Source organism: Mustela lutreola, chromosome 15, assembly GCF_030435805.1.
Source record: "Mustela lutreola isolate mMusLut2 chromosome 15, mMusLut2.pri, whole genome shotgun sequence".
Taxonomy (NCBI): Eukaryota; Metazoa; Chordata; class Mammalia; order Carnivora; family Mustelidae; genus Mustela; species Mustela lutreola.
The window spans coordinates 17,897,238-17,920,421 of NC_081304.1; the positions used below are offsets into that span (position 1 = coordinate 17,897,238).

The window sequence follows — 23,184 nt, forward strand, 5'->3', positions numbered from 1 at the left end:
CTTCAGTGGGTCAGGTCCTTGTTTGTGTGGATTCCAAGAGACACCCAAGAAACCCTCTGCCCAGTCCCGCTTCCCTTCCTTCTCTTCCACACCTGTTCGTTCCAACAGCACACCCCAGTAAACTTCCCGCCCCATGATCCCTGCCTCAGAGTCTGCTCCACAGAGGACCCAACCTGTGACACCTGCCCCCGATCCATCCATTTTCTAATCCCTCCTGCCAGTTTCACTGAGGACCCATTATGTGTCAGGCCTGAAGCTAATTACCAATGGGTGATCACATCTCCTACCTCCCACCAATTTCTACTGTAAAATCCACAAAATTCTCTGCATCTGGGCCTCTCCTCTCCCCCCATTGCCTCCATGGGAGAGCGGTTCCCCCCTTCCAAGGCCCAGCCTGCCCCTGTGCTCTGCATCCAAGCCCCCCCTCCCCCATCAGGATGACCAAATCTGTCCTTGTATGCCCAAGAATGTCCTGGTTTTCAAACCGGAAGTCCCGTATTCTGGTAAACCCCTCAGTCCCAGCTAGGCTAATAGGAGTGGTTGATCACTGTATCTCCCACCTTTTTGGGGACTTCTAACTGATCCTCACAGCTCTTCTTACTCTTCAGCAGCTCCCTCAGTATCTAGCCCCTTCCGTCATCATTTACGCGGCTCCTTAAAAATCCTCCCTTGACCGCATATCTCCCTCCAGCCTCCGCCTCCTTCCTCTGCTCCCCTGGACAGCCAGATGCCTTAAAAGAGTAGTTACTCCTTTCTCACCTCCCTCTCCGGCTGCTGCCCTTCTCTGAAACTGCTCCTGCCAAGGCCACCTATGAGGACCTTCTTGTTGATAAAAGGAGGGGACACTTTTCAATCCTCATTGCGCTTGACTTCCGTGCTAGGCCAGACCTTAAACGAGGTCTCGGACTTGGTTAAAGGACCTTTTAAAATCGCTCTATATCTGATGCAGCGACTGCCACGCCTGCGTGCAAAGGACGGGCAGTGAGAAGGGTGCGGTTGAAAGGAGTGCCCCCCGCCCCCGGCCTCCTCTGGGCACGTAGGGTGGGGGGTCTTGCCTGTTGCAGAGCGTAAGATATCCACACACCTCACAGGAGCAGAGAGCCTGTCGCCTTTCACAGCATATTGGCCATATCAGTTCAGAAACACCTGCCACCATAGAGGGCAAAAATTCTTCACCTAACCCTCACATCTGGGTTCTAGGCCTCGAAATTCGGATTAGGCCCAAGCCAGGCTAATCTCCCTTTATCAACATCTGTAGCATAGGACCCAGGGGTTTTCCATTTTTATTCCCTAAGGTGGGCCTGGGCATGCCCTACCAAGTCTTCTCAGCATCACAGACTCCGTTGACTCTCTTGCCTGCAAAGAGACTTCTGAGATCCAAAGAACAGCTCCTTTTGCTCCAACTTGCATGCCACTTCCCCCCAACCCCCTCTATTGTTCTCGTTATAGTCCATATATCACATCGTTTTTAGTACTTGCTTAATTGTCTATTTTCTCCCATAGACTGGCAAGCTCCATGAAGGTAGGAGGTGGCGTTTATCACTCTCCACTCTATCTTCTGGGCCCACCAATAAATACTTATTGGAAGAATGAACACAAGAACAGCTATGACCATTTCACCGAATGTCTGCAGTGTGCTATACTTGCATTATTTCTAATCTTTGCAACAAGCAAAGTGTCCCCTTCCCATTGCCCACAGCCGGGACAGCCTCTGCCCTCTGCCTCGCCTCACCTTCTCCAGCTCATTATCCAAACCAGAAATGGACCAAGGTAAGACCTGTCTGACAAGGACACAAGAGGAACTTGTTCCCTTGGTGGCTCCTGGGGACCCCAAGCCCTTAACTACACCCTGAACCTCTGTTAAAATGCATGCATACCCCTGGGGTACCTGGGTGGCTCAGTGGGTTAAACCTCTGCCTTGGGCTTAGGTCACGATCTCAGGATCCTGGGATCCAGCCCCACATTGGGCTCTCTGCTCAGCAGGGAGCCTGCTTCCCCCACCCCCCACCTGCCTCTCTGCCTACTTGTGATCTCTCTGTCAAATAAATAAATAAAATCTTTTTAAAAAAACGCCTACCCCTGTGAGAGGGGAGGGGACCCCTAAACTGGAATCTGTTCTTCAACAGTTGTATTTCTCTTGGGTAGTGCAGATGGCAAGAATACCCTGGTTTTCTTGTAGCTTTACAGTGACAGCACCTTTCCGTTGTTTTCTTTGTATTCTCCCCCAAAACAACAAAGCTAATCCAGCTAATCCATTGTGTATCGGGCAAGGGAGGTCCAGGTAGGTGAATGAAGAGTCTGGGTCAAATCAACCGGGTATTAAACAGTGACTCCACTCTCTTGAGGGAATTTTGCCTCCTAGCCTCTCACATACCTCAGACCTGCTCATTGTACCAGGGTGGGGACAGATCAGGCGAATGAAACTGGCAAGCTCCTGGCGGCCACCACCTGTTTCATCCTGATCAGATTCATACAAAGCTATCCCCTTCCAAATGCTGGGGGTTTGGAGGACTTTCACATACGTGCTGTGTTAGGTGAGAAGGAAGGGCAGGGTAATCACCCCATTTTATGGATGAGTAAACTGACACTTCCGAGGTCTCGGCACTAATTGTGGCTGAAACCAAGCTCCCTGATTTCAATGCAGGGCTCTCTCTTTGACCTCCACAACCTCCAGTGTTGAGGATCAGCATGAGGTTGGCCTACCGGAATCCAAGAAACAGGCGGTTATGAAGGATGTAGACAGTGGTGCTCTAAGGGGCCAAGTCTCGTATTCAACAATCAGTTCATTGTATTCCTGACACCGTTGAAAGGGTGGAATTGCCATTCTCTGTCTCCGATGGCTTTCCCATCTGAAGGTTGTTCTCAAAGTCCATTCTTGGGAGCGTCGCGGAGAGAGAAGAGCCCCTGGACGGTGGCTAAAATGTCCCTCTTAAATCGGTAGACGCCGTCTTAGTCCACAGAAAAAGACTTGAAAACGTGTTCGGTATCTGTTTGCTGCAGCTGGTGATGAACCCAGTCCCAGGTACGACAAAGGGGCCGCGCTTTCCCAGTACCCCAGCCCCATACAGGTGTCCGTGGGTTTGGCTAGGCCAGCCAGAGACGGTCTCAAAACCAGCAAGCAGGAAGGGCAAGTGCGCAGGCGCACAGTTGACTGCACCCGCCACCTCCGAGCTTGTACTTTGTTACTTAGGAAACAGCCAATCAGCGGTCCGGACGGGAACCAATGGGAAGCGCGGATGAGCCGACCCGGCTAATTTGAACGCGCGGCGCGGGGCTCAGGTTGGCGCGGGTGGGAAGGAGGGTGTGGGGAGCGCCTTCGGGTGGTCTGGGGCTCCGGACTGCGGCGGAGTGACCCGGCTGCGAGCGGCGACAGCAGCGGCGGGGAACCGACGAAGGGTAAGCTCTGACCCACGGCGGAGTCTGCCCCGCGGGCTCCAGCGCTCTGGTGGACCCCGCCGCTCAGGGCGGAAGCAGTTTTTGTGCCAGACCCAAAGGTGCAGCGTGGAGACCGAGCAGGTTCTGGGTGGTGTCCTCTGAACAGGACGGGGGGGCGGTGCGGGGAGCAAGGCTCTTCCTTCCACATCTGCGTGGAGATCAGCGTCCCTCTGTTCATTTGTACGGCCTCTGGGCTGGGTCCGCACAACTGCACCGGGTCCTGCCCTCTGTGCATCAGATCTGTGAAAGGTCCTCCCGCTCACTAGAACTGGAGACCTGGGGCTCCTGCACACCTGTGTGGAGTAGCTAAGACCCTCTCCGCGCATCCCTACGGAAGAATTGATTGCAGAGCTGTGCCAGCTGCCGAAAATTAGTTACGGGGGGGAGGGGGCTCAGTAAATAATTTGATTGAATAAAGGAATGGAAAGACTGTCTGTATGACAAAAAGCTATGCCTTTTGCTACGGCTCCTAGGATGCCTCCCTTCTTAATTTTGGTACTTCTGGCCCTTTAAGATAGAACAGAACAACAGAATACATGTGTAGGAATTTTTTTAAAAGGAGTTCAAAGACATTAATGAAATAGGATTTTATTATGTGATAGAGAGGATTAACTTAACCAAAAGCTGTATCTTGAAAAAGACTAGTTAAAAAAGCCAAACCTCTGGCAATGTTGATTAAGATATAAGGAAAAGAAACATAGAATGATCTTAGGAATGAAAATAGGGGCATAACTTCAGTTACTTGGAGAATAAAGAGAAAAAGAGACTTCAGTGGAACACCCTTTTGACAATGCTTTTGGACAAATTTCTAGAGAAAAAAAACACAGCAAAATTAACTCAAGAAGTTATGGAAATTTTGAACACACCTGGAACCACTGAGGAATTGAATTCATTTAAAATCTCCCCATCAAACTAAACAAAACAACACCCCCCCCAATGAAACTCCACCAGAAATGTATAAGCAATTACAAGAAATTATTCTAATCTTATACAAACTCTCCCTAAAAAAAAAAAAGTTTCCAGTCTATTTTGTGATATCAACAATCAGACAAAGAAATTTATACATTTACTGTATAAATGTATACAGTATAATAAATGTATACAGTATACATAATATACATTTATACATAAACTGTATAAATGTAGTTGTAAAAATCTCAAAATATTAGCAATCAGAAGCCAATGATTTATATTTAAAAATATATCATGACCAAATGGGGTTTATCCCAGGAATATGAAAATGGTTTGAGATTAGAAAATCGAATACAATTTACACATTTACAGATTAAAGAAGAAAACCTATCCCATTAGGCACAGAAATAGAATTCAATAAAATTCAGTACCCATCCATGAATTTTTAAAAATTTGGTAAACTAGGGTTGCCTGGTGGCTCAGTTGGTTAAATGTCTGGCTCTTGATTTTAGTTCAGGTCATGATCTCAGGGTCATGAGATTGAGCCCTGCCTCAGGCTCTGCATGGAGTCGGCTTGAGAGTCTCTCTCTCTGCCCCTGTTCTCTCCTGCTTGCTCTTTCTCTCTCTCTCTCAAAATAAATAAATGAAATCTTTAAGGGGCACCTGGGTGGCTCAGTTGGTTAAGCATCTGTCTTCAGCTCAGGTCATTGTTCCAGGGTCCTGGAATGGAGCTCCCTGTTGGGTTACCTGCTCAACAAGAAACCTGCTTCTCCCTCTCCCTCTACTTTTCCTCTTGCTTGTGCTCACTCACTCTCTCTCTCTCAAATAAACAAAAATAAATAAAATCTTAAAAAAATTTTTTTTTGGGGACGCCTGGGTGGCTCAGTTGGTTAAGCAGCTGCCTTCAGCTCAGGTCATGGTCCCAGCGTCCTGGGATCGAGTCCCACATCGGGCTCCTTGCTCAGCAGGGAGCCTGCTTCTCTCTCTGCCTCTGCCTGCCATTCTGTCTGCCTGTGCTCGCTCTCTCTTCCTCTCTCTCTCTGATCAATAAATAAAATCTTAAAAAAAAATAAAAATAAAAGCTTAGCTAAAAGAATTTTTTTGGTAAACTACAAATAGAGGTAAATTTCCTTAAACCAACCGAAAGTGAAATAACAGGACATCCCCTATACAATTAGGAAAAAGATACGATCATTCACTATTGTTGCCACCATTCAAGATTGTACTAGAGGTCCTAGCCAGAACCATAAGACAAGAGAAAGAAATACAAATAAAATTAGAAAGAAATAAACAAAATTATCATCAGTTTTGGCCTTATGATTGTCTATATAAAAAGCCCAAAAAAGACACTCCTTCCTCTGAACGACCCTGGTAGAAAGAACCAGTGGTCTCTGGATGTTGCCCTGTGGGTTCTAAAGTCAAGGGAGGTAGGAACTGCAGAAACCAGGCTACAGAGCAGAATAGCCTAGGATGAAGAATAATATCTCTGGTGACCATCAGAACAAGGTCAGGTTTTGGCCTTGCTACTTACCATCCCTGTGATAAGCGCCTTCCTGAGCCTCAGTTTCCCTTGTAGAGTAAGACTGTAACAATTGTATCAGTAACTACAGACTGAGATTGTTGCAGAAGTTAAATGACACCATTTGTAAAGCCTCTAGCATAGGGCTTGATGCATAATTACGCGCTCAACAAATGGCAGCTATAATAGTAATTGTTTTTAAACTTTGGGATTCAGACTCTGCTCTTCCCTGGCTCTCATTCATTCCTAGGACAAACACCATACAACATCTGGGGTTGTTCTGGGGTTCACAGACTACATCAGAAGGGGGTCCTGCTCTCTTGAAGCTTGAGGACAAGAAACACACTTGTGTGAGAGATTTAAGAGAGTGAGGAAGGGGGCTACAGCAACCCTTGTGAAAACAGAACATCCAGGGGCTAGCTGCCTTCCCAGTTCTCAGTGTCTTCAGGCAGATCCCCTCAAGTCCCCAGAAATTCTCCAGGGGCTTCTAGAGAGGTGGGGCTTGTTCAACCCTAACCCTAAGAAAGTGGGCAGAGGAGCCTACCCTGAAAACAACTGAATCTTGGCTTCCCAGTCCCAGCTCGGCAGCGAACTAGCCTCTGGGTTTTAATGAGCTGCCCTGGGTTAGAAACAGGACGTGATTGTGGCTGGCTCGGAACCCTGAAGATCTTATTAAAGAATCATCTCCCTTGTACTTTGGGCTGAAATGCTCTTTCCAACGGGGGATCAAAGCAAACTTGACAAACGTTCTCTCATTAATCTCCCCATCCCCCTGGGGTGGGAGCAGATCCGTAGCTGTTCTCGCTCTGGCTCTCAAAGAGGGGAAGCTGATGCGACATTGCCATTGCTGGTGGAAAGAGCTCCCCACTGGTCAGACGCAGGGCAGACACCAGGACCCAGGCATCCCAGCTGCAGCCCCGCCAAGTGTCACCCTAACTGCACCCCCCCACCCTGTGCCCCCAGCGCAGTCTCAGGAAGAAGGAAAACATCTCATTAGGCAAACAGTCTGCCTCACTGGCCCTCAGGAGGCGGAGAGGAGAGGACTGTAAAGGTTATGCGCATTCCGTTGCCAGTGCCCTTTTTAATTTCCTGCTTAGAATGTTGGGCTGCTCTGTGGCTCTTCCTCAGCTCAAACCCTCCCCGCGGGGAGCTGGGACTGCCATTAAGCCAGACAGCATAGACCTAGACGGTGGGGCCAGGCACCCTCTGCCCTCACTTCTCTGGGTACAAGAGTGGGGCTCCCTGGGGGGGCAGGAATGCAAAGATGAGAGTCAGGAACTCTCTCTGGGTGTTGAAAATTAGGTACAGTCCATATATCTGAAAGTGTTTGCTGAATACATAATGCTAGTTACATAAAAAGGATTATAATTATTATATAAACATATGGGACTATTACAACAATGTGATCATGAGAGCGTAATATATAATACCATTGTAAGGCAGTAGAGCAGACTCTGCCGTCAGACTGCCTGGGTTGGAACCAAGCTCCATCACTTACTAGCCTTGGGATCTTGGGCAAGTTGCTTACCCTTCTCAGTCTCAATTTTCTTGTTGAAAAATGAATCTAATAATAGTATCCATCTTGTGGGATTGCGATGGAGCTGAAAAGGAGATGGTATGCATAGAGTGTTTAAAACAACCCCTGCCACAGTGAGCACTCAGCTTTTCTGTTTATTGTGGCAGTCCGATGGCTGGGACAGGGAAAGAACTATGCAATGTAACTAGATGATTATTGGTTGATAGCTTTCCCTTGTTCTGCGTGAGGAAGGAATGAAGACATGTTGGGGGTAGGGGACAAGAGTTTCAAATCAGCTCAATTCTGCCTCATTCCCAAAGGAAAACATGAGTTATTTACTAGAGTAGTAGAGAGAAATCTTACTTTTCTTTGCTTAATGACCTGGGTTCTAACAGTGGGACCTAAAAAAATCTTTCCTGGGAAAACATTCATCTATTTATATCCCCCAGAAATAGCCCCTATTCCTTAACCCTTTTAATATATCCCAAGAGTTGGGATGAGCTTTTCCAGGATAACCATGACTCCTGCATTCCAGAAATCCCATCTGTACCCTTGGTAGGCTGGCTTGATGGAGAAATGAGAAAAGCAGGGAGAGAGGTATGAGGGAAATACAAGAGGGAATAGATAATAATTATCTATAATAATTATTATTATAGATAATAATTATCCTTATTATTACCAGGTCAACATCAGGAAATCGACCCACGTCACCTCCTGGATTAACGGATTAAAGGATGGGACACCTGGCCAGCTCAGTCAGTGGAGCCTGGAAATCTTGATCTCAGGGTTGAGAGTTTGAGCCCCACATTGGGCACAAGAGTCCTACCAAAAAACCCCAAAACCAAAAACAAAACCAAAAAAGATTAAAGGAGAAGCACTGTTATCATCTCAGCCCTTGTCAAAAACATTTGATAAAATTTAATGCCCATTTCATGGGGCGCCTGGGTGGCTCAGTGGGTTAAAGCCTCTATTCTCGGGTCATGATCTCAGGGTCCTGGGATGGAGCCCAGCATGGGGCTCTTTGCTCAGCAGGAAGCCTGCTTCCTCCTCTCTCTCTCTCCCCGCCTGCCTCTCCGCCTACTTGTGATCTCTGTCAAATAAATAAATAAATAAAATCTTTATTAAAAAAATTAATGCCCATTCCTAATGGGCAGTGGAGGGTAGGGAACTAAATATAGAAGGGCTAAAGATAGAAAGTATCTGTCATTATTTGCAAACTATATCATCATTTAATTGAAAAACCTAAGAGAACTCATGACAGTCTATTAGAGAGATCAGTAATGTGGCCAAATACAAGATCTGCATCCAGAAAGCAGTTGCTTTCCTCCATTCTGGCAAATAAAAAAAAAAAATGAATCAGAAAACACAATTTTATTTATTTATTATTTTTGTTGCTTTTTTAAAGACTTTATTTTTTAAAGATTTATTTATTTTATTTCGAGAGAGAGAGAGGGAGTGTGTGTGAGCCAGCAGAGGGGCAGAGGGAGAGGAGAATCCAAAGCAGACTCCCTGCTGAGTAGGGAGCCGGACACGGGGCTCAATCTCACGACCCTGAGATCGCAGCCTGAGCTAAAATCAAGAGTCAGAAGCTCGACTGACTGAGCAACCCAGGCGTACCATTAAAGATTTAGTTTTTAAGTAATCTCTCCACTCAATGCAGGGCTCAAACCCACGGCCTTGAGTTTTTTTTTGTTTTTGTTTTTGTTTTAAGATTTATTTGTTTATTTGACAGACAGCGAGAGAGACAGCGAGAGAGAGGGAACACAAGCAGGGGGAATGGGAGAGGGAGAAGCAGGCTTCCCACTGAGCAGGGAGCTTGATATGGGGCTCAATCCCAGGAGTCTGCGATCGTGACCTGAGCCAAAGGCAGACACTCAACCGACATACCCCAACCCTGAGATTAAGAGTCGCACACTCCACCCACTGAGCCAGCCCTGTGTTCTTGAAAATGCAATTTTGAAAAGGGCCTATTCATGATATAATAAAGACTAGACAATAACCAGTAACAAACCTATCAAGAAATAGGCAAAACTCACGTGAGAAAAGCTATGAAATTTTTCTGATGGTTTATATAAAACAAATAAAGAAAAGAGATATGGGGCACCTGGGTGGCTCAGTGGGTTAAAGCCTCTGCCTTCGGCTCAGATCATGGTCCCAGGGTCCTGGGATTGAGCCCCGCATCGGGCTCTTTGCTCAGCAGGGAGCCTGCTTCCTCCTCTCTCTCTCTGCCTGCTTCTCTGCCTACTTATGATCTCTGTCTGTCAAATAAATAAATAATATCTTTTAAAAAGAAAGAAAAGAAAAGAGATATGAAGTTCCGAGATAGGAAGACTTGATATGGTAAAGATGTCAGTTGTCCTCATAATAATTTATAGATGCAAAATACTCCCAAAATCTTAAGCAAGTTTTTTTCATAGAATTCTGTAAGCTGATTCTAAAATCATATGCAAGACAAGATGCCCAAGGACAGTGAAGAAAAAGAACAAGGTGAGGTGTAATATAGAATCACAGCAAGTTCCTATGAAAGGAGCTTATCAGAGTAGCACAGAGCGCCCCAAAATAAATTCATGTTCATATGAGAATTTAGTTCTGTTAAATGTGCCATTTCAAACTGGTAGAGAAAGAATGCACTTTTGCAAACGATATAATCACTTACCATTTGGAAAGAAAAGACATTTAGAAACCTCATTTAAAAAAAAAAAAAAAAGTTCCATCTGGGTAAAGACCTAAATGTAAGAAAGAAAAAGTATCAGACAAAAATATAAGAAAATTCCCCTGGGGAAGGAGTCTTCTTAAATATGACATAAAAACCGTAAAGAGAAGATTGACACATTTAGCCATTTAAAAATGAAAAACCTGGGACGCCTGGGTGGCTCAGTTGGTTAAGCAGCTGCCTTCGGCTCGGGTCATGATCCCAGCGTCCTGGGATCGAGTCCCACATCGGGCTCCTTGCTCAGCGGGGAGCCTGCTTCTCCCTCTGCCTCTGCCTGCCATTCTGTCTGCCTGTGCTTGTTCTCTCCCTCTCTCTCTCTCTGATAAATAAATAAAATCTTTAAAAAAAAAAAAAAATGAAAAACCTGAGGGTAGGAATTTTTCCCAAGAATGCATAGTTGGTTTGATACCAAAAGTAATATTAAAAAATTTACCACATCAACAAAATAAAGGAGGAAAAAACCCACATAAACATATCAGGAGGTGCTGAGAGATCATTAAATAAAGTTCTAGACATTTCCGATAGCAAGTCTAAGTCAAATAAGAGTGGAGGAAATTCCTATTATGATAATTAACTATTTATCCAAAACTAATTTCTAATTAGTGATGCACTAGCAACAGTTCCTTGAAGATCAAGAGCAGGACTAGGATGCCCCTTATCATCACTATTATTTAATATTGTTTTGGAAGTTCTAGGAAATGCAATACATAAGAAATAAAATAGTTGGTATAACCATGGAGAAAAAAAGGTAAAAAAGGGGGGGAGGGGTTTTCTGACGTATAACCGTATACTCAGAAAACCCAGTAAGCTTTAATAAAAAAACAATTGGAACTAATCAGAGAGTTTAAGGGTGGCGGGTAGAAGGCAAATGTATAATTATCAATTGTGTTTCTCCAATACTAACGATCAGTACAGAAATGGGGGAGGGCACTCCATTCATAAGAGCAATTAAAGTACTTGGGAATTATCTTAAAAAGACAATTACAGGGGTGCCTGGGTGGCTCAGTGGATTAAGGCCTCTGCCTTCGGCTCAGGTTATGATCCCAGAGTCCTGGGATCGAGCCCCGCATTGGGCGGGGGAGGGTCTCTGCTCAGCAGGGGGTTTGCTTCTCCCTCTCCCACTTCCCCTGCTTGTGTTCCCTCTTTCGCTGTGTCTCTCCCTGTCAAATAAATAAATAAAATCTTTTTTAAAAGTTGGGGGTAGAACAATAAATGTCTGAAAATAGTTCAGAAAATTAGGAGAAAGAAAGCCTAACAGTAGTGATTGGGAGGGAATGGTTCTTGCCTCACTAGGTAAGCAGCATGCTATAAGGGACTGGAATAGAAATGGGGGTATTGGCGCTGGAGTAGACAGATTAGTGGGACATAAAAGCCCAGTCATACGCCTCTGAAGAAACCTCAAGTCATTTGGCTATGACAAAGAGATATTCTTATTCTTATTCTCTTGAGGTATCACATGGAGATCACCTGCTGGAGAGGGCGTGGGAGAAGGTCCTCAAACACTAGTCAGGCTAAGGGCGTACCTCGTCAGAGCTGGGGTCAGATCGTTCCTTCTCTCTGTTGTGTGTCTGCCCAGGTGTTGCCATGGTGATGCCAGTGGAGGACAGCAAGGTGCGGGTCGTGGTGCGGGTCCGGCCCCCCACTCCGAGAGAGCTGGAGAGTCAGCGGCGGCCTGTGGTTCAGGTGGTGGATGAGCGGGTGCTGGTGTTTGACCCTGAGGAACCCGACGGGGGCTTCCTTGGCCTCAAGTGGGGCAGCACCCACGATGGCACCAAGAAGAAGGGCAAAGACCTGACGTTTGTCTTTGACCGGGTCTTTGGTGAGGCGGCCACCCAACAGGACGTGTTCCAGCACACCACCCACGGCGTTCTGGACAGCTTCCTCCAGGGCTACAACTGCTCAGGTGAGAGCTGGGGCAGGGAGGAGGGAAAGCCCCAGCTGGCAGCGGCCTTGCCTCCCTGCTTCCTTCTTTTTTTTTTTTAAGATTTTATTTATTTATTTGAAAGACAGAGATCACAAGTAGGCAGAGAGGCAGATAGAGATAGAGGGGGAAGCAGGCTCCCTGCTGAGCAGAGAGCCCGATGCAGGGCTCGATCCCAGGACCCTGAGATCATGACCCAAGCCGAAGGCAGAGGCTTAGCCCACTGAGACACCCAGGCACCCCTCCCTGCTTCCTTCTGAGGGCTTCCTGCGTCCTGTGACTGTGCCCTCCTTACCCTCAGCTGGGCATTTGCCCAGGAGGATGCTGGCCCTTTCATTCTGTGTGCGACACACCCTCCCAGGCTCTAGTAGTGGGTCACACAGACGTGGTTCCTGTCCTCTTGAGGCTTGTATTCTAGAGGGGGGAGAAGATACTAATCACAAATCACCCCCAAAATGTGTGATTATAAACTGAGGTAAGTGATATGAGGAACAGAGAACCGCAGGCCTTCGGCGGAGGAAGCTGCCTAGCCTGGAGAAGGGCCCCCCAGGAATGGGTGAAGCTCCCATGCGCACGCAGCAGTGGAGACCCTCTGCCCTGGCATCCACAGGCCCTCGGGGAGCTAGGCCATAGTCACAGGGAGCTGCAATGCTGCAGTGTGAACACGGAGGGGCGGGGGTGCGAGTGTGTAGGAGCCCTGGAACCGACCACAGGAAGGCACAGGAAGGGGCTTGGGGAGAAAGGGGGCGCCAGGCTGGGTGGCAATGCACAGAGGGATTCCTAGGGCAGGCGGATCAGGCCCGCCCACCACCCTCCCCCGACTCTCTCCCCCACAGTGTTTGCCTATGGGGCTACCGGGGCTGGGAAGACACACACCATGCTAGGAAGAGAGGGGGACCCTGGCATCATGTACCTGACAACCATGGAACTCTACAAGCGGCTTGAGGCCCACCAGGAGGAGAAGCGATTTGAGGTTCTCATCAGCTACCAGGAGGTAGGGCTGTTCCCTCCCAGGCCCGAGTGGCCCCAGTGACAGATAGTGTGGGAAGGAGTCAGCAGCCCAGAGGGCACAGATGAAGCTCTGAGAGACACCACATTGGAGCAAAACCTGCCTATCTTGCTCTCACCGTGTACCGATGTCCTGCAGAGGGCCACTCCTGGCTCGGCGTCCTGCCAGGCTTTCCCAGCCTGCACCTCTGCTTGCCTCTGGCCTCTGGGAAGAGGGTTCCTGAAGGGCCCTCTCTCTCAGGCCTCTCTCTTGCCTCCTTCCTCCTCAGGTGTACAATGAGCAGATCCATGACCTCCTGGAGCCCAAGGGGCCCCTCGCCATCCGGGAGGACCCTGACAAGGGCGTGGTGGTGCCAGGACTCTCCTTCCACCAGGTGTGGGACGGGGCTCGGGTGGTGGGAGGAGCCCTGCTGCTTCTCCAGGGTTCTCTCTCACCAGGCGGTCTGGGGATGCCCTGGATCCTGGGGTGGTTCTAGAGAGCAGCTCTTCCGGCTGGGGGAGAAGCCCTGGCTGGGGAGACCACAGCGCCCTTCCTGGGCATCTCCTCTGTAGCCCACCTCCGCGGAGCAGCTGCTGGAGCTGCTGACCAGGGGGAACCACAACCGCACACAGCACCCAACTGATGCCAACGCTACATCCTCCCGCTCCCATGCCATCTTCCAGGTGAGACGGGTCGAGGGTTGGAGCCCGAAGCTGAGGCTCCTGATGCCCAGCACCCCTCACACCTGCTGTCTGCCTTCCATTCCCTCCCCCTCATCCCCTCAGATCTTTGTGAAGCAGCAGGACCGGGTTCCGGGTCTGACTCAGGCCCTTCGAGTGGCCAAGATGAGCCTGATTGACCTGGCCGGTTCGGAGCGGGCGTCCAGCACCCATGCGAAGGGGGAGCGGCTGCGGGAGGGTGCCAACATCAACCGGTCCCTGCTGGCCCTCATCAATGTCCTCAACGCCCTAGCCGATGCCAAGGTAAAGCCACACAGCCCCGGGGGCCTGCCTGGGACAGCCACTGAGTGCCCAAAGCCCAGGGTCCTTCCCTCCGGCCCTGAGCCAGCGGCCACTGGGTCTCAGCCGGGATCAGTCCGGTCCAGCCATCTCAGCTCATGCCCTCTTGCTGTCGCCCCAGGGCCGTAAGTCTCACGTGCCCTACCGGGACAGCAAGCTGACCCGTCTGCTCAAGGACTCCATCGGGGGCAACTGCCACACGGTGATGATCGCTACCGTCAGCCCCTCCAGTCTGACCTACGAGGACACCTACAACACCCTCAAGTATGCCGACCGCGCCAAGGAGATCAAGCTCGCGGTGTGTGCCGGCCAGAAATGGCCCACCTGGTGTGGGGTGGGGGGCAGGAGGAGGAAGGGACAGGACCCACCACCGTTTTCTGGTACCTAGAGCAAGCATTTCCCCAAGGCAGAGGGGAAAAGTTCCCTAGCCTCCATCTTCAGGGAAATTCTTTGGGATAGAAGTGACTCAGTCCCCATCCTTGGGCAGACTCCAGCTCGGGGAGAAGCAGGACAGTCTCCAGGCTTGAAAAAGAGAGGAAGCTATCATAGCAGTGGGCTAACAGGCAGAATCATCTCAAGAGGGAAATGACAGAAAGGTGACCATGCGCTGGCCCATGAGAGCTGCCCTGGCCTGTTGAGGGCATACTGGTCAGGGAGTCAGGAGTCTCAGGTTCAAAGGCATCCTTCTGCCTTTTGCTGTGGCCTCAGGCAAGCCACTCACTGCCCTTCTGCAGTCTGGTTCCCCCTTGGGGAGGGTGAGGGAAGGGTGAGTCTCAGGAATGTGAGGGAAGTGCCTCGCTCAGAACCTGACTCTTGCAAGCGGTTGCCAAAAGCTGCTTTGAATGAACACATGAACCTCTCCCCTGGGCCCCCATCTCAGCTTAAGAGCAACGTGATCAGCCTGGACTGTCACATCAGCCAGTATGCCACCGTCTGCCAGCAGCTGCAGGCTGAGGTGAGCGGCCCGCCTGGGGAGCTCGATGGGGAGGCAGGGCAGGGTGGCAGGGTCAGAGCTGGGCCCTGGGGCTCTGAGGGACTGGTTGCTTTGATGGCAGGTGGCCGCCCTGAGGGAGAAGCTCCAAGTATATGAGGCAAGAGCGGGGACCAGACCGCAGGACCTCCTGAAATCCCCCAAATCGGGCCCTTCCCAGCAACTGTGAGTCCTGTGGGCGCACTTGCCCTCTTCGGTTCAGCAGGGAAAGCCCCCCTTCTCCAGCTTCTGTGCTGCCTCCTGGGGTCCGGGGTTCCCAGCCCGTACCCAGCACACGGATTATCACTCTCGACGACACTGATTGTTGCCTCTAGTGCTTGCTCTCATAGGACACAGTGCCTTCTAGATTGTCCTAGAGCAACTCTAAGTAACATTAAAGTAGAAGAAATGCTCCACACCAGATGACTAAGTGACACCCCCAGCCCACAGAAGCAGCATACTCCCTTAAAAGAAGGTGAAGTTAGAGAGGAGGCAGCATTGTTTCCTAAACCAGGAAATCACGGACGCTTCCTACCCTTTCTACTGCCCCCTTGTTACTCGAGCTGGGCCCTAGACCACCTTGTGCCACAGAGACCCTGCCCTGCCTGCTTTCCCACCTCTCAACCCTTCCCTCTCCCCACTAGCCTTCCCAGCCAGCCCTCACCCTCCGGCCTTCCCAGCCAGCCCTGCACTCCAGAGCTCCACCCAGGGTCTGCAGTCCTTCAGGAGGAGAGCCTGGGGCCAGAGATCCTAGTGGGGAGGGTCGTGGAAAGGAACTCCCCAGATCTGGAGCTGCCCCAGGAAGACAAGGACAAAGACGCAGTGGAGAAGGAGGTAGGACAGAGGGGATGGAATTTGGGAAGCAGTGGCCCTCCCCAACTCATAGACTCCCTTTATTTCTGGGTTCCTTACCTGGATGTATTGCATCTTAGTTATTAGGAGGCTTTCAGATCCTATGCAGGAAGGGTAGCTCCTCTGTGTCTGCATTGAGGGGCAAGCCCCCAGAAGGTGAGCAGGGAGGGGGAAGCGGCCTGGGAAGGAGAAAGTCTCAACTAGGACCCAGCCAATCCAAGAGTCCTCATTCCCACTCTTGGCGGATGGAAAGGTTTTAAGATCTGCTTATGTAGGGGAGGGTGGCCATCCAGGGCCCTCTATCTATGACTTCCTTCCTCCTTAGGTTCCCATCCAGGTACCAAAGAAGACCCTCGGACGCCAGCTGCCAAGGTCCCCTAGCCTGACCCTGCAGACCAAGCCAGACGTGGGCTGGCTGTCCCCACAGAACTTGGGCAGAGACCATTCTAAGCAGTAGGTGTCTTCTTGCACTCCTCTGGGGTTCAGAGTGGCAGTTGATGGGTTCCAGACTTCCTGGGGTGGGAGCTGGTATTAAGTACATTGCAAAAGTTTTGGTTTTGCCCTAGTTGAGAGTTGCATCTTTTTTCCTCAACATTGTCCCTTAACCACTTTCAATGAACTGGAAATTCTCACCTACTCTGTCTACTTACCATCCTCTCTATTCTTTTTTTTTTTTTTTTTTAAATTTTATTTATTTATTTGACAGAGATCACAAGTAGGCAGACAGGCAGGCAGAGAGAGAGGAAGGGAAGCAGGCTCCCTGCTGAGCAGAGCCCAATGTGGGGCTCGATCCCAGGACCCTGGGATCATGACCTGAGCTGAAGGCAGAGGCTTTAACCCACTGAGCCACCCAGGTGCCCCCATCCTCTCTATTCTTCCACTCTGTCCATTTGGTGGAAAAAAACACCCAATTCATCCCAGATTTGGCTGGCAAGTTAGCCTCCAAGTTAGCGTGGGGCTCCCGGGCCTAGCGCTCTGCTTCCCAGTCTGGGGGCTGTGCTGCCTGTCCCCTGCAGGGAGGAACCAAGCAACCGAGAGAAGTTGGGTGACGAACTCAGGAAGGGATCACCTTCTTGAGCCAGGTGCTTACCATGTGTCTTCACCAACAGATTGTGGCCATTTCTTCTCAGAAGTAAATACAGACCACTACCCAAAGCCAAAGAGAAATGGATTCTGGATCCTTCTTTCTGTCTTTAATAGAGAGGTCCTGCTAGTATGTTTTTTCTTGGCCCCTAGAACATAAATCCCCGGCCACTTAGCTTTGCTGCTGCCAACCCCACTCCTGCCTCCCCAGCACGCTTCACGCTAGGCAGTATATTTAAAGCTTCCGGACAGAAGGGCTTGTTTAATTTTATTTCTTGTTGGGGAGTGTCTGTTCCCGACTCAGCAAAAATGCCGCAGCCTGAATAATCAGCGGCTCATTATCTGTCTGCGGTGCTGACTCCCCAGGGCCCTGGAGTGGCAGGGATGCACTGGCAGGAGGTCCCCTTGGCCCCGGGGCTCCCACCGATGAGTCAGGGTCTCTGTGCCCTGGTGTCCCCTTACTGTGAGGACGGAAGACACCAGGGTTCTCATTTCCGCTTTGCCTCTAGTTTTGCGGTACCTGAAAGGTGCTTCAGTCCTAGCTGTGATTTGGGGATCGGTCTTCATTCTCCCTACTTCTTAGAGCTAATAATAGATACTAATAAAATGTGACAGATAGACCCCGCATATCAGGGGCTGCAGAACATGCTAGATCTTCTCCATACTTGGAGACACCCTAACAACCAGATAATGAAAAATCATTTCTCTTTGGCTTTAGACTTTAGAATCTTAGACCACCAGGACCCTGAGTGGATCTTAGATTTTCCAGTTCAATGGTTTTTTCAGAATTGTTTTAGCTACCAAGTCCTTTTTTCAAATGGAATCTTACGCTAAAGTTTAATATGTAGAACAGATGAAGCAGAGTGACTCCCATTTTCAAGGTCCTCTGATGGGTTTCTAGAAACCTAATTTGGAAATATCTGGTAAAGCTCTGCTCCCCGCTGGCCAGATCGGGACCTGAGGCATTCACCCAGGGCCACATGGCCAGAGGGACAGGGAAAGGCTTGAGTCCCCGACAGCCAGGCCAATGCATTTCTCCCTAGACACCCCCTTCTCTCAGTGGTCTAATCTTCTTATAATGTGTGGCTCGGGCAGACGTCGAATGAGTTTCTGCTATGTCCTTTTTAATTTATATCCTGCCTTCTTTCAGAAAGGCCTGGAGGCTGCTTTGTAAAATGAGTTTGGATTCCCTGAGCACACACTGAAGGCAGAGGAGGGGGCCCAGAGATGTCCAGGCAGGTCCTGCTACCTGAGGATAAATGATTGGCCATGAATAATCCCCACCGAGATAATTGTGTTCATTCTTTTATCACAGGTGTGCCTCACAGGAAGGAAATTTGCTTTATTAGAATCTAAATTTATACCATCAATAATCGCATTACCCTCATAATTCCCTTTAAATAACCCCTCAGCGCATGTGAAGTGGGCACTGATTTGTACGGGCTCTTCTGGGATCCCAGTCACTGAGTAGGGAGGGAAGACTATTTGTGTTTTTGAGGGGCCTCTCAGAACCAAGACCAACACGGCCTATCTCATTCTGTCTCCTCTTGTGCTCACAAGGTAGACGTTTTCATTTTACAGAAAATCATTAACCTTATAGTGCTTCACATGTGGTAGGTACTCTTTAAACACTTCACGTATCTAATAATTCATCTCCTCTTCCCATAACCCTAAGACGTGGGTGCATCTGTTATCCCCGTTTTGAGGATGTGGAGACTGAGGTCAAGGAGTGCTTCCGAGGTCACACAGTGGGAAGTGTTGGAGCCTGGGCTTGAGCCGATAGGCTGACTTGAGCCTAGCTCCTCCCTGATGCTGCCTCATGTTGCGCCCTGGGTCAAAGAACTAATTCGAGATCATAGCAGCAGTGAATGGCAGAGCTGAGAAGAGACGCAGACCTTCTGGTCTGAGGCCATTTAGTGCCCTTTCCTACTTCCCAGGTCCCTATCTTCGTTGGGGGGCATATTTAGGGATGAAGCCCCACCCCTACCTTGCTTGTGGCCATCTCTGCCAGCCTTGGTCTTTAACAAGGGCCCGGCAGAGCAGGACCCACTGCTGGGAGGGCAGGGTGAGGCCAGGCAGGAGGGAGCCGGGGGACCGGCTCCTCATGGGCTCCTCACCACGCCTGGAGCCATAGCGCCGGGTCTGAGGTGGGCTGGGACCCCCTTCCCTCTCTTCCAGGTTGGCCTTGAAGGTGCTGTGCCTGGCGCGGCGGCAGTACTCCCTGCTCCAAGCGGCCAACCTGCTGACCCCCGACATGATCATGGAGTTCGAGACGCTGCAGCAGCTGGTGCAAGAGGGAAATGCTGAGCCTGAGGCAAAGGCCTCAGGCACACCCAGTCTGGCCCAGGGGCTGCCTCTGGAGCTGTGTTCTGAGTCCGGTGAGTTTCGCTCCTGCTCTGTGTCCAGCAGGGCGCCTGGGGCCTCCAATGCTGGGGTCGTGTTGTGCTACACAGGACCCGCAGTCCACCTGTGGAATTAGGGGCTCCTGTGTGTCTTCAGTGTCTCTCTCCCCAAATTCTACCCATTTGCCTTCCTTCTGGCCAGTCCCTGATCTCTCCTCAGTACCCGCCTTCTCTGTGCCCAGATTCTCCAGGCTATTCTGGCCCCGTGACCCGGACCATGGCAAAGCAACTGAGTGGCCTCATGCCCACCCTTGGGGTCCTACCAGGACACGACCGCACCCAAGCCCAGGTATCCCGGCGGCCCACAGAGAAGAAGAAGAGGAGGAGGAGACCAAGCCCCTCGGAGCCAGACAGCCCCCCAGCTCCAAAGCCGGGAACCAAGCGCCAGCGCCAGTCCTTCTTGCCCTGCCTGAGGAGGGGGTCCCTGCCTGAGGCTCAGCCTTCACTCGGGCCCACCACCCCCAAAGGGGGAAAGGCCTCCGTGTCCTGCCACTCCCCTCGCCTCTGCTCAGCCACAGTCATCAAAAGCCGGGTGCCCCTGGGCCCCTCTGCTGTACAGAACTGCTCCACCCCTCTGTCCCTGCCTGCTCGGGACCTCAATGCCACCTTTGATCTCTCGGAGGAAGCCCCCTCGAAGCTGGGTTTCCAGGAACGTGTTGGCTGGGAGGATGTCCCCCAGGAGCTGAACAGGCTGGATCAGCCCTTCATCCCCAGGTGGGTCCCCCGGGCTCCCTCCCAGCCCTCCAGGCAGGGACTCAGGGGTCAGCAAGGGACAGAGGTGCTGCCGAGAGGAGTGGAAGCAGGCCTGATTTTTGGAGCCTGGTTTGCTGTCTCCCTCCCTTTGGTCTGACCAGTGTCAGTCCCCAGGCCCAGGAGGGCTGCTTCTCCTGGGGCCCCTGCCTTGTCTGTCCATACTCCAAAGCTGCCAACTCTGGGACAGTTTGTGGCATGCCCACGAGTGGCTAACGGGGACCCCGCCCACACTTGGGGAGGGTCAGTGGGAGCAGGAATAAGGAGGTGACCTTGTCCTCTCTATTCCTCTGTATCACTCACACCCCTTGGCCCAGTCTTAGTTCCACATCCGGCTGAGAAATGCATATTTCTGCCAATTTCCACCCCGATTTTACCCCCTTGCCCAGCATCTGGAAGGGGATCCTCAGAAAACTAATCAGCATTTTTTGGTGAAAAAATGAAGCTCTCACCTTTGCCTTCCACTCACCTGCCAGGGTTAGGGAAACCGTGACCAGCTGAGGAAAGTCCAAGGCCAAGAACAAATAGCGGACTGACCTTGTACTTGTGAGGCTGAGGGCAGCAGGCTGCCCACTGCACCCCCTGCCCCTCCTACCGCCGGAGCCACCTCTCAGTAACAAGCTCACAGCCGGGCAGGTGGAAGGGTCAAATTGTTTGAACTCCAGTTCCCTGAACGTGCCAGAAGCTGACATCTGGATGTTCTCCCAGAACAGGCCTGTCACTCAGCTGTCAGCCCAGGCTGAGCGAGGCAGGGAGAGGAATCCACCTCTAAGTAGGAAGAAACCTCAGAGGTCATCCTGTCCAACCTCCCCACCCTCCAAGCTGGGGGCTGGAGGGAGGAAGTGCCCTTTTCTGGTTCCTTCCTGATCTGCCTCCCTTTGCCTCCCTCCCTCCCACAGTGGACCTGTGCCCCTGTTCACCATGAAAGGCCCCAAAACGACATCTTCCTTCCCTGGGACCTCAGCCCGCAAGAAGAGGCGAGCTGCCAGGTGAGGCTGGGGCGGCAGATGGGGAGAGACAGAACTTTCCCCAGGGCGGTAAGCATTGAGTCAACTACGGGGTCTTGGCTGTGTCTCTGGACCCCTCGGAGCCCGTAGCAGGGTGAGCAGGGCCGGCGTCATGAGCAGGGCCGGCGTCAGGTTCCCTGACTGAAGGGGATTCCCTTGGCCCTTGCGAGTACTAGAAGGGAAAGGTAGCTCCCTCCGTCAGTGAAAGACTAGAGGCTCCCTCTCCTTGAAGGGGACATTTGGTGTTCACTGGTTAAACTGGGGGACAGACCCCCTCCCCACTGCCTCTCCTGCCTTCAGATCTGGCCCTGTTGGTGCTCAGCCTCCCCCCTGCTCTCAAGACTTAGTGTCCAGCGGTACCCCCTAACCCTATCCCGTAGCTCAAGGCACGGCTGTGACCTTCCTACCTTCCTTCCTTCCCTCTCCAGTTCCTCAGTCTCCCGCTCCCTGGGAGTGGCCCGTGGCCACAGCCGCATCGCCCGCCTCCCCAGCAGCACCTTGAAGAAGCCAGCTGGGCTCTTCGCAATCCCAGGTGACTGGCACTGGGGTCAGGGATGGTCTGGGCCGATGAAGACAGGAAGTAGGAGGGGACAGGATGGGCCAACACCCAGGTGAAAGGAGGGCCTGGGCTATTTCCCAGCATCGCAGGGACCCTGATGAGAGGTGGAGGGGAGGTGGGGGAAGGGAGCAGTGGGACAGAGCCTCACCATCTTCCTCCCTGCCTGCCCCAGCCAACTGGCCCGCAGAGGCCCCCTCCGGTCCCCGCTGCCCTGGCAACCAGCAGGAACTGACAGGGATTGGGAGAGCCCTGTTGTCTGGGAGCTGTGTCGCCAAGGTGTCCTGACCCACCGACTCCTCCTGGTCCCCAGAATTGCCTGTGCCTGGAGCCCTGATCTGCCTTCCTGGGCTTGGAGCAATGAATGCCAACACCCTCTTCCTTTATGAACACTCATCACCATTCATTCTACCTGCCCTTTTTATCAATCTCTTGTTACACTCAGCTTCTCAGCAGGCAGATAATCATCTTGAATGTTAACACGTTTCTATTCTGAAGGTGCAACCACTGAGATGCCTGGGTAGCTCAGTCGGTTAAGCATCTGCCTTTGGCTCAGGTCATGAGGCCAGGGTCCTGGGATCGAGTCCCATGTCAGGCTCCCCACTTGACAGGAGCCAGCTTTTCCCTCTCCCTCTCTGCCTGCCACACCCCCCCCCCCACTTGTGCTCTCTCTCTCTTTCTGTCAAATAAATAAAATCTTTTAAAAAATAAATTTAAGGGACACCTGGGTGGCTCAGTTGGTTAAGCAGCTGCCTTCGGCTCAGGTCATGATCCCAGCGTCCTGGGATCGAGTCTCACATTGGGCTCCTTGCTTGGCAGGGAGCCTGCTTCTCCCTCTGTCTCTGCCTGCCATTGTGTCTGCCTGTGCTCGCTCTCACTCCCTCTCTCTCTCTGACAAATAAATAAAATCTTAAAAAAAAAAAAATAAAAAAAAAAATAAATAAATAAATAAATTTAAAAAGAAAAGGTGCAGCCATCATACCCCGCTAGTTCACAGTGCTCTCCGTGCAAGCAGGTGGCTTTGGGGGAGATTGCTCCCCACCTCCCATCTGACAGAGGGCTCTGTGTGCTCCTGGCCACTGTGCAAGGGAGAAGGACAGGGTAGGGGGTCCCAGTTCAACTCTCCCTGGTTGGTGAGAGAGGGGGACACACTCAGCCTCATCCCCGCGGCCTGGAGCAGGAGCCCCAGCCCCAGGCCACCATCCTGGCGCTGATGCAGAGGATACTAGTGTCTCGATTTCCAAATGAAGTCAGCTTTATTGTTCTTGCCCTGTTGGGAACAGGATGCACACTCCGTGTAAAAAGAAGGATAAAGAAGAAAGGGACACTCAGTTTTAACGCTACCACCTGGGCATAAGCGCTGTTCATACTCGATTTATAGCCTCTGATCCTTTATTTCTGCATATATACTTCTATATGTACTTGTAGATATAGATATATTTTTTTATTACAATGATTAATAAACCATCTCCATCATCAGTGTATGTGTCTCTGTGTACCTGGATGGGATAATAACACCTCCCCACTCTCCCAGACTTCAG

At 50.9% G+C, this 23,184-nt stretch overlaps 1 protein-coding gene across 2 annotated transcripts; it reads left to right on the forward strand.

The window, feature by feature from the left end:
- The first annotated feature begins 3,280 nt into the window (after positions 1–3,280).
- On the forward strand, positions 3,281–22,289 carry KIF18B (kinesin family member 18B). Of its 2 annotated transcripts, XM_059149456.1 has the most exons (17): positions 3,281–3,396; positions 8,065–8,137; positions 11,672–11,998; positions 12,853–13,010; positions 13,294–13,398; positions 13,577–13,687; positions 13,790–13,987; positions 14,145–14,321; positions 14,904–14,978; positions 15,079–15,179; positions 15,638–15,827; positions 16,171–16,298; positions 19,107–19,306; positions 19,513–20,044; positions 20,980–21,069; positions 21,516–21,619; positions 21,819–22,289. In XM_059149456.1, exons 3-17 carry the CDS (start codon positions 11,680–11,682, stop codon positions 21,929–21,931), a joined length of 2,601 nt encoding a protein of 866 aa, XP_059005439.1. In that variant the 5' UTR covers positions 3,281–3,396; positions 8,065–8,137; positions 11,672–11,679; the 3' UTR covers positions 21,932–22,289. The 2 variants fall into 2 exon arrangements, with proteins under 2 accessions (XP_059005439.1, XP_059005440.1); XM_059149457.1 differs by lacking the exon at positions 8,065–8,137.
- The last annotated feature ends 895 nt before the right edge of the window (positions 22,290–23,184 follow it).

What these genes read in the sequence shown, in the direction of transcription:
- KIF18B (XM_059149456.1), top strand. Translation starts at nt 11,680, where the DNA reads ATGGTGATGCCAGTGGAGGACAGCAAGGTGCGGGTCGTGGTGCGGGTC. An exon ending in CCAGGGCTACAACTGCTCAG is followed by an intron (nt 11,999 to 12,852) that starts GTGAGAGCTGGG and finishes TCTCCCCCACAG; the next exon opens with TGTTTGCCTATGGGGCTACC. An exon ending in GGCAGAGACCATTCTAAGCA is followed by an intron (nt 16,299 to 19,106) that starts GTAGGTGTCTTC and finishes CCTCTCTTCCAG; the next exon opens with GTTGGCCTTGAAGGTGCTGT.